At 41.7% G+C, this 10924-nt stretch overlaps 1 protein-coding gene across 1 annotated transcript; it reads left to right on the top strand.

Moving 5' to 3' along the window:
• Positions 1-3601: 3601 nt before the first annotated feature.
• On the top strand, positions 3602-10240 carry LOC121402922 (extended synaptotagmin-1-like). Its single transcript, XM_041589798.1, has 15 exons — positions 3602-3667; positions 4649-4783; positions 4863-4936; positions 5026-5098; positions 5183-5272; positions 5390-5445; positions 5617-5737; positions 5875-6036; positions 6130-6215; positions 6309-6357; positions 6463-6744; positions 6937-7008; positions 7158-7244; positions 7348-7494; positions 7784-10240. The coding sequence occupies exons 2-15, from the start codon at positions 4694-4696 to the stop codon at positions 7871-7873; spliced, it is 1479 nt and encodes a 492-aa protein (XP_041445732.1). The 5' UTR covers positions 3602-3667; positions 4649-4693; the 3' UTR covers positions 7874-10240.
• Positions 10241-10924: the final 684 nt, after the last annotated feature.

Here is a 10924-nt window from a genome sequence, read left to right as displayed (position 1 = left end):
TTCTGTGTAATAATAAAACATTAGCTTGCACTTGATCCCAACTAAGATATAATTAATCCGTATTAGAAGCAAAACCAGCCTATTGGGTTTATTTACTATTTATATGATTTTTTAATAGACTTAAGGTATGAAGATCCAAATTACGAAAGATCAGGAAAACCGCATTCTGGATAACAGGTCCCTAAACCTGTACTTGCAAACTGCTGAATAAAAAGCTAAATAACTCAAAAACCACAAATAATAAAAAATGAAAACCAATTGCAAATTGTCTCAGAATATCCCTCTCTATATCATACTAAAAGTTAAAAGCAAAATACGGAGTGCATGGTGGAAAGCCGTATTGGGACACTACCTACACAAGAGTTAATAGACCGGGCGTAGTCTCCACTTTGTTGTACAGCGCCCTATACACCTTGTATTAGAATTAAACATGTTTATTATTTGAACTATGATTCTCTGATGAGCAGCTAATTGTCATGGATAGTGATGGGAAAATAAATTAGCCTGGCGCGAATTAGCAACGAAAATCCGCGTTTCGCCACCGCCGAAAAAAGTCAAAATAATTGTGTAAATTCACGACACATATCCGCGTTTCGCCGCCGACAAATACATTCGCAAAACTCCTGCGAAATTCGCCGGCGGCTAAACGTTTTGGACGCACGTCCGAAAAGTTGCTCGCGTCAAAATAGTTGCGCAGCAACACTATTCGGACGCCCATTTAAAAGCTGGAAAGAGTCAGAAGAAAAAGGCAAATAATTATAAAACTATAAAATAAATAAATAATGAAAACCAATGGAAAAGTTGCTTAGAATGGACCATTCTATTACATGCTAAACGTTTACGTAAAGGAGAAACACCCACTTAAACATTGATTAAACCCAGTAGGATTGTTTTGCCGTCAATAAGAACCAGGAAGGGAAGTTTGAGAAGAATGGTTTAAAAAACATTATGAAATCTGATTGGCTGTTCTTGGCTCCACCCACATTTTCCAACCTTGGACCACAGTGCAAACACTGTACAAATTTTGGGGATCCTGCTTTTATAAGTGTCAGAATGGCAGCAGTTTAAGTTTCCCCATTGAAAGTCAATGAGTGGCATCTGATTGGCGGTTGGTGGCTCCTCCCACTTTTTCTAACCTTGAACTGTAGTTACCCAGTGAACTCTGCAAAGTTTAGGGGTCAATGACCTACAGAATGTGAGAATGGCAGCATATTAAGTTTCCCCATTGAAAGTCAATGAGTGGCATCTGATTGGCGGTTGGTGGCTCCTCCCACTTTTTCTAACCTTGAACTGCAGTTACCCAGTGAACTCTGCAAAGTTTAGGGGTCAATGACCTACAGAATGTGAGAATGGCAGCATTTTAAGTTTAAAACAATACAATTGGCTGTTGGTGGCTCCGTCCACTATTAATAACCTTGAGTGTGGGACCCCTGCCATTAACACTGTTTCATGTTTTTTTTTATCAGTCTTAGTGCAGTGAAAATAACGGAAAGAGAATCTTGTTTGATGGTTGAAATGTGAAGTAAAACATGGCCTTCAAACACCTATTATGATGTCATCGTTACAGCTGGCATATCTCATAATAATCAGATCAGGCATTGTGATGTCATCGTGACAGCTGGCACAATCATTTCTGAGCATTGTGATGTCATAGTGACAGCTGACATCATCACTTCTTAGCATTGTGAGGTCATCGTTACAGCTGGCCTGTCCTGAGATGTAGTTGTTTACCAGTTGCTTTCGAGTCGTTTCAAGGCTAGCAGAGGAAGAAGAAGGAGCTCGCTCCCGATTTCTTTTTCTGTTTAGTGTGAAATAGATTCTAATTTTTTTCCCTTTTTTTTTAACTTTTTAACTTTTTAACTCTTTTTTTCTTTTTTTAATGATGTTTGAAAAACTCAAAACTTTTTTTAGACCCATTTTGGCAGAGTTAATATATATCCTGTCCCTGTTAGTCGGCTTCTTTTTAGAACACCAAGGCATTAAGATCGGATATGTGATAGTAGGAATTCTGATATGGAAGCGTTACAGGATCTGGAAGAAAAACCGCCGTCCCACTGAAAAGACAGAGGATGAACCCAAAGAACAAAAAAAGACTCCGAAAACAGTAAGGCTCCCGTGTTCTCTGCTTAAAGGGGTAGACATTTCAATTGTTTGTATTGAAGAATATCATTTTATTGTTTCTTTTTATTATTTATCAATTCATGTTGAAGTTTATTTTTCAAACCACTGAGCCATGACCCAAATAGGGTTGCCACCTTTCCTCTCGTTATATTCAGGATATGGGGGAGGGGGAAGCGGTGATGTCATGGGGCAAGGCTGGTGATGTCAGTAGCATGACCACTGAAGTCAGAGGAGGGACTAGTACGGTCAGGCATGGGGCTATGACATGGAGATCAGCGATTGGCCGATTGCCATGACAATCAAAGGGAATCTGGTCTGAGTTTCCTTCTTTGGTTTTCCAGTTTTGACCCAGAAAACGCCTCTGTCCTTGTCAAAACCAGACAGGTGGCAACTCTGGACCCCAAACAACTTATTTTAATTAGGAATGCACCGAATCCTTCTTAAAAGAACCAAATCCGACCCCTAATTTGCATATGCAAATGAGGGGTGGGAAGGGGAAAACATTTTTTACTTTCTTGATTTGTGACAATAGTCACGCAATTTCCCTCCCCGCCTCTAATTTGCATATGCAAATTAGGATTCGGTTCGGCCTGGCAGAAGGATTCGGCCGAATCCTGCTTAAAAAGGCCGAATCCCGAACCGAATCCTGGATTCGGTGTATCCCTAATTTTAATGGCACCTTTAATGAGTCAAGGATGTGGGTCATATAAAAGCTTATGGGTAATGAGCAGTCATCCCTCAATTGTAGAAACAAATTGAAGCCCCCTTTGCCTAGTTTAAAGGGATAGTAAAAAAAAAAAGAACAATTTCAAGAAAAAGTCAGATTTTATGCCCAAGGTAACGTTCTTTTGGCTGCCAGGGTCGGTGACCCCAATTTGAAACTTAGAATAATACTAAAAAAGATACAATTATTTGAAAAAAGGGACTTCACCTCCAATTATTTTTCAAATAATTATATTCTCAATATAGATGTGGACACTCCATTAGCTTAGTTCACCAATTATCTAGCCTGAATATATCCCGCTAAAACCATTTGAAACTAAAAAAGATACTTTAAACATATTAAGGCCAATTGAAAAGTTGCTAAGAATAAGACACTTATGACTTCCTAAAAGTTAATGTATAAACAAACGCACCCATCTTAAAATTAGGGAGGCGCCGAATCCACTATTTTGGATTCGGCCGAATCCCTAGCAAAAGATTAGTCCGAGAACCAAATCCGAATTTGCATATGCAAATTAGGGGTGGGAAGAGGAAACATTTTTTACTTCCTTCTAAAAAAAAAAAAAGTTGTGTAATTTCCCTCCCCGCCCCTGATTTGCATATGCAAATCAGGATTCGGATTTGGTTCTCACCGGCTGAAGGATTCGGCTGAATCCAAATCCTGGCTGAATCCTGGATTCAGTGCATCCCTACTTAAAATAGACTTGGTTTATCATGTAAACGTTTAAATACAATAATGGAACATGAACCGTAACACGCTTCTTCCTCTCTGTTCCTGCAGGTTCCACGTGAAGACTTTGAGAAAATCGAGTCCCTGAATGTGGTAAGTTATATATATATATATATATATATATTTATTTACACTTTATTCTTTGTCACTGGATGATTGTACATGGGAAATTTGGGCATGCATGGGCAGGGCTGCCATCAGGGGGGGACAGGGGGGAGAGTTGTAGGGGGCCCCGAGGGTAAGGGGGGCCCGGCCACACCACACTTACTTGATTAGCAGGGCCCCCCTGCTTTCTGAGAGCTGCCAACTTTGGGAAGGCAGGGTGGGAGCACAGGGGGAGGTATCTTCTGTCCATCACTTTCCCTTATTGGTCACTGAGTTTAAGTCCCAGTTGAGCTGCTCAGGGATTTGATAGCTGAGGTTTGAACTTCTCCTCCAGCTCATCCAATCACCATGCAGCTTTACAGGGACTCGAAATTCTGTGACCAATAAGGAAAGAAAATGGTGTCACTGGAAGAAGATGCAGCCACCTGTGCTCCCCTCCTCCCTTCTGTAGTTGGCAGCTCACTGACAGCAGGTGGGCCCCACTAATGAAGTAAGTATAATATGGCAGGGCCCCCCTAAAGGTAACCCTTTGTGGTCCCTGTTGTGTGGTGGGGCCCTGAGCGCCAAATTTTTTTTGAAACTTTTTTTTTAAACTTTCATAATCCATTTAAGGGGGGCCCTGGCCACCAATGTTTTTATAATGTGGGGGGGGCCTGGCCACAATTTTTTTTTTTTTTGCCATGTGGGTTCCTAGCCATCAATATTTTTTAATGGGGGGCCCTGACCACAAATGTTTTTTAATGGGGGGCCCTGACCACCAATATTTTTTATTAACATGTGGGAACCCTAACCACCAATGTTTTTTTTTTTTACTGTGTAGTGGGGGTGGACCTGTGGGGTGGGGAGGGTGGACTTGTAGGTGGGGCTTGCGGTGGGCACAACCCAGGGGGCCCAGGAAATGTTATCGTATGGGTATGTACGTGTGTCTACATCTCTAACCTCTGCCTTTTCAACTTGTTTCAATGGCAGATTGTTGAGGACATATGGCATCTTCTTTCCAAATACGTGGAAAAGATGATTCGAGAGAGGATTCAGCCTGACATACGCGCCAAAAGCAATTATCTTGCCTCGTTCCGTTTCATCAACATCGATTTTGGCAAGAAGGTAGTGATCTCTTTCTGTACTTGGGTTATTCCTCTTCTTGTAAATAGATTTCTTGTAACACCCCAATCTTTATGCTCAGCCCCCACAGATAAAGTCTTGGAAAACTCATGCGGATCCAGAAAAAAAGCAAATAATGTTGGATCTCGATATCAGGTACATTTCAAACCCATCTTTTTTCTAATTCCGTTGCCCACTCTGAAATGTCCCTTCCTTACATAATTGTCTTTTGCTCCTTTTTTCAGTTATAATGCCGACATAAAGGTGGATGCTGGTTTTACGGAAAAAACCCCCATAGCCGGCATCAAATCTATAAAGGTGAGCCTACCAGTCTTATATCGCGTACGTTAGCTGCTTCCTTTGCATTTATTACATATATAAACATTACTTTCTCTTTTGCAGCTGGAGGGAATCTTGCGGGTAATTTTGGCACCGCTGATGGAGGACTCACCCATATTTGGAGCACTGACCGTTTATTTCCCTCATCGTCCGGTAAGTTAAGATTTGGAGCTGGTTCGATGAAGGTAGAATTCATTTGTAGTTAGGAAACCGTAGATATTTCTAGTTCTGTAGTTTGAACTCTTCAATGTGACTGTGCATTTATTGCAGGTATTGGAACTACAATGGACCGGATTTGCCCACCTACTGAATATTCCTGGACTTCAGTAAGTTGACTTATATGTACTCATACTCTGCCCTTCCTTTCCCAGCTATTGCTTTTGTCTTTAATCAAAAACGTTATTGCGCTTTATTCCTCTCCCAATTCTCTACCTGCTCTATCTAGCTTATTTGTACATTGGAATAACATACATATTTCCTTCTCCCGTCTCCTTCAGAACGCTGTCGGAAAGAGAGCTTGTGAACCAAATCGGACAGATCATCGTTGCGCCGCAGCATTTCAGCCATCCCCTTGCAGCCAGATTTGATTTGGCTAAGCTGCAGTTTTTAGAACCCTGGGTAAGGCCTAGTTTGTATTTTATAGCCTTCCTGCTTCCCTGTAGAGAGTCAAAGAGTGAAAGTTTAATTTTGAAAACTAAGAGAGTCTACGTTGAAGCTCTTTTCTCTTATACATTACCTTTTTCACTTTATTTTAGAATGCGCTTCGTATCCGAGTCATAGAAGCCAAAAACCTTGTTGCCAAGGAAATTTTAACCAAATCGTCGAACCCTTATGTTGTGATATGCGGAGGAGGAACAACAGCAAAGACAAGGGTGATACACAAGAACTTGAATCCAAAGTGGAATGAGACCTTTGAGGTATCGCATCACATACCCAGATATTTATCTGTACAGTAAGTTCAGTAGATTGCATCTTAGATATTATAACCACATTTCTCGTTTTATCCTTAGATATTATATTCTGACCTCCCAGACCAGGAGATAGAATTTAATCTCATGTCTGACAAAGGCGTTAAGATAAACCAGCAATTGGGCAGGTGAGTATGTCCATATGTGACCCTATAATAACAATAAGCAGCTGTAGAATCTGTAGATACAGTTTCTAACTATTTTTCCTTTCCCATATCTAGTTGCAGAATTAGAATTAAAGAGGTGCCAGAGAGAGGATTCATAGACAAGGTAAGTGTAGCCAGTCATGTTGATATATAATGATAATAATAGTAATACTAATAATACAAAGCTTTCTGAGGCATCTGACTATGTTTTTTTACTTTACTATTTTAGTGGATAGATTTGGAGAACGTAAAGTCTGGCCAGCTTCATATCAAGGTGACACGTCTCAGGCTACTTTCAGACCCAACCCAACTGGAAGAGGTAAAGTCTCTGTTCCTTTACGCTGGCTGCCGTGGAAATACGTTGGAATGTTTTGTTGGTGCATCAAATTTTTTTTTGGTTTTCCAGGTGCTGAAAGTAAACGAACAATCTCGGCCAAAAAGAGATAATGAGATTGCTTCAGCCGTTCTGTACACCTATATTGAAAAAGGAAGGGGTCTGCCTGTTCTACAAGTGAGTCAGATTAAAAGTCCCTCTAACTGCCATTCCTGTCCCTACTGCCTGTTATTATCTTAATTTGAGGTCCTTTTTAATCTCGAGTATTTAAGATATAATAGGTGTAAAATATCTCCCAACACCAAGTTGAAAGTTTCCCTTTTTCCCATTATACACCATTATTGATCGACATCTTTTCTTGTCCAACAGATGAAGAAGGACAATCTGAAAGCGTTAGCTGTCGTGCAGGTTGGCGTTGAAGACAATGTAAAGAAGTTTGGAGTAAGTATTAGAATAACTGTCCAAATATGTGTTACTTATGGAGGAAGGGGAGGCGCTGATTGACACTTCCTTGTACCCTGTGAAAATATCTGTTTCATTAAATGGCCGTGCCAGATTCCATTCTGAATACATCTTATTTCTATTAACAGAGCAGAATAAATAACGGAGAAGCAGAGTGGAAAAAGAGGTTCCAGTTCTTGATAAGGAACCCACTTAATGAGGAACTGAAGCTTAAGGTGAGTACAAATGGGCTTTTCTTACGGCTGCTGTTGTACCCATGTAGGGTGCTGTGTTGTGTTTCTTTGCTTTCTGACCCACTTATGACCGGTATTTTCACAGGTTCACAATGAACACAATAAGCCCATCGGAAGTATTACCGTGCGCCTATCTCGCCTTCTGGCTGCTTCGGAAATGACCTTGCAGGACTGGCTGCCCCTGGAATCAACTGAACAGAATAGTGAAATCCGGGTGAAATTACAATTGAGGGTAAGTGGCATACACTCTATTGTGTTAATATCATCTGTGCTAGAATATTTTCAGCTTTAAAAGACACTGGCATAAACAGTAACAGGGGGAGGCAGGCCCGGGTACAGACTGTAGCCCCCATCAGGAAGCGTTTTTTTCAAACGTTTTTTCGCCGGCACAAACTGCAGGCGGCTCACAGAGCGGGCCCTGCTAGAATTGCACCCACTACTCCCCCGGTAGTTCAGTCAATGGCCATTAAAGAAATGGTCTCATGTGTATATTGATCCAGTGTTATGTGTTTTCCCCTTAGATTTTGACCCCTGATGTTGGAGCTCCATCGCCCCAAGGAAAGACCAAGGCTCAATATATCAAACCACGGACCAAAGTCAAGAAGCACTGAGCGTTCATTTTACAATCATTAGGTGACTGGCCAGTCTACCAACTCATAGACACAATCCACACAATCTATTTGATGAATTAGAGCCAACAGAAATTCCAAATAAAGAATTTATTCCTGATTCAAATGATATTGTTTACCCGTTATTAAGATCAAAGCTAACGCGCAGGTCTCCCTCCCACGGTTGGACAAATCTCAAGTCCTTTATAGGAGTTAAATGGAACATACAGGATCTAGGAGGCACATTAGCTCATAAGTGGTTGGACGTGGAAAAGTTTCATAGTGACTTAATGCAGTGTTTTATTTGAAGGAATCTAAATATTTCCTCTTGGGGAATGTTATACTGGTCACGCAATTGTTGCACTGAGAGTAAGGGTGTCCGTTTAGGAAGGGTAAATATTGTAGTCAGGTTGTTTTGTTCCCACCACTGGAAGGTCCCACCAGAAATCCCCGGAGGAAAGTCTGGGTTAGACCAAAAAACAGCTGGTTTAGATGGAGAAACAAACTTATAAGGCCAAATCTGTGCTGTATCTTGAGAGAATGTGACAATATTTGGGTGTGTCCTTAATTGTATAGCGAATCGTTTAGACCATAATACATTTTGAACATGCCCACTGTCCAGGGAATCCTGGCTTCGGCACCTCTGTGCCATGGTATGAGTTGACTAAGTTGGGCTTCTATATGGTAATAGTGAAGGTTTTAGGCTTCCCTTCTATTGCTCCTGGAAGTAGTAGAAGAGTTAAATCTGATTCTTTTGTTATCCCACAAAAATGTATTGAAAACTTTTAGTAAATATTCTATGCCTTCTGGAGGAGTAACAACTTTCATGGTGTGGAGATGCGTACGGACATCTAAGATGTCTATGAAGAAAGTAAACTCTGCTGAGGCTCTGAGATGGAGGATGAAGAAGGAGGAATGGGAGGATTTAATACCAACACAGAACTTTTGAAAAGAAGGTAGCATGCGGTAAGGTAACTCATGATCTGCCCACAATCTGAGGAGGAGGAACTTAGAAGACTAGATTTTATCTCCTACATGAATAATTCATTCAACTACCCTGATGTAGCTTCTCGTCACCCTTTGGCATCAGTTTAAGCTGTGAGCCATGCAAGTACTTTTGGGGCAGAGGAGAAGGATGCGGACATCAAAGATGCCCATGAAGCAAGAAATTCCAAGTGGAAAGTCTGGGTTAGACAAACCCTGAGAGAATGTGACAATATTGGGTGTGCCCTTATTTATAGAGGGAAGCGTTTAGAACATAAGGGGGGATGAAGCCCGTTTAGGGATGAAATGGAGTTATGCAAGGCCCCCTTCCACGTAAGGTGCAGCCCTTTTAGCCTCCCCCACCCCATTCCCAGCTAGCCCCCAGGTAAGAACAATGGAAAGGGGGAAAAAAGTGTGCGGGTTGGGGGTGGAAACAGAGGAGGAGCGTTGAGCAGGGCAGGGGTTTTAAGAGGATGTGGTTTGTGAAGAGTTCATACGTATTTGTTTTTTGTTTCCCACCCTCCCTCTCTAGGTAAGACGGATCCAGTCGAGAAAAAGGTGCTCCAGGGTTGTTACGACCGATCGCCTGGATGGGGTCAGGAAGGAATTTTTCTCATAGCACTTAATTGGCTGAAAAGTGCTAGAGTTTTCACCTTCCTTTGGAGTACCATTATCTGTGTTGGTCAACAGATTTGCTAGGGTCAGCTGCGGCTAGGCATCAGTGCAGCTCTAGGTCTACGAATTGGTTACAGTGCAAGCCTACCTTGAGTGAGTCACAAGTGTGCATCAGACTGGGACTGCACGGTCTTCTCTGATGCATGCAAGTGACTGGGCTAGTGCCTTTTATGCACATTCAGGGAGCAGGGGGTGGGCAAAAAGGCGGTCACTAAGTGCGCCCGGCCCTGTGATCTCTACTTCATGTTTGGAAAATTTTTGGGCATTGAGCCCACGTTTTTTTGAGTTGCACATTTTTTGGGCAGGGAGCCCACGATTGGAGAATAAGAGCCGCATCTGGGGTCAGGGTGTACCTTAACTTTGATTCTTTACGTGTAAAATAAAGCCTGTGCCCTCCACTGATTTTGCCATAATATGTCTCTGTGTTTTAATTGAATGGTAAAGGCACAACTTGGGGGATAGGGGGTTCCTTGGCCTATACATTTCGAACATGCCCACAAGAAGGCCAGTGTTTTTATGGACTTTCCTTGTGTACACTACATCCCAAGATAGTACAGTGGGTCACCTTACAGATTTAGGGTCTATGGCCCTGTTCAATGGTCAGCTCTATGGTTTATGGACATAGATATATGGATGTCAGTGTGAGCATTCTGTTCAAGCTGTTTGTAGACGCTCCCTATGTCTGTATTGGTTTATTCCAGACCCCCAAAAAACAGGCAATTTAACTAGTGTGTGTGGGTTGATAGGGCCCTTCGACTGAAAGCTCCACTGTAACGATATGAATAATGACAAAACTTTACCAAGCACTGTGTACACACACATATATATATATATATATATATATATATATATATATATATATATATACACATGGGCGTCCGCAGAAAATTTTCCAGGGGGGGGGGCAAGTAATTTAGTTTAGGGTAGCATCCCCCAACAGACAAATATATATATATATATATATATATATATATATATATATATATATATATATATATATATATATATATATATATATATATATATATATATATAGAATGACCACTATAATAAAGGGGGAATGAATTTATGGAATGTAATTGCTTAGGTGCCCCAGTGTGGAAGTGGTTGGGATAGTTTATTGGCAGATTTGGAAGTAGATGGAGTGTACTACTAATGTGAGGCAGGGTCTTGACATGAAGGGGCCAGGGATGGGGGACCTCGTGAATCAGGAAGGAGCAGGCTGAGATCAGGTTGGGGAGAGAAAAGGGCAGGTCCTCACCTATTTCTTTTTCATCGCTCAGCTCCCGCGCATTCGACTCGTCCTCACAAAGCACCCTGCCGAGTGGCGACGTGACGTCGCGTTGCGTCGGCGACGTCACATCGCGGCGGCGACGTCACATCGCGGCGGCGTCC

The sequence above is a fragment of the Xenopus laevis genome, chromosome 4L (genome assembly GCF_017654675.1).
Source record: "Xenopus laevis strain J_2021 chromosome 4L, Xenopus_laevis_v10.1, whole genome shotgun sequence".
Classification (NCBI taxonomy): domain Eukaryota; kingdom Metazoa; phylum Chordata; class Amphibia; order Anura; family Pipidae; genus Xenopus; species Xenopus laevis.
Note: the sequence above shows the minus strand (reverse complement) of the source record. Positions and strands in the feature narration are given on the sequence as shown.

Bases quoted from the DNA above. Each gene is read 5' to 3' on its own strand.
- LOC121402922 (XM_041589798.1), top strand. From the start codon at position 4,694: ATGATTCGAGAGAGGATTCAGCCTGACATACGCGCCAAAAGCAATTAT. The intron at 5,099-5,182 runs GTGAGCCTACCA...TCTCTTTTGCAG, and splicing joins CCGGCATCAAATCTATAAAG to CTGGAGGGAATCTTGCGGGT. The intron at 5,446-5,616 runs GTAAGTTGACTT...CGTCTCCTTCAG, and splicing joins CTGAATATTCCTGGACTTCA to AACGCTGTCGGAAAGAGAGC.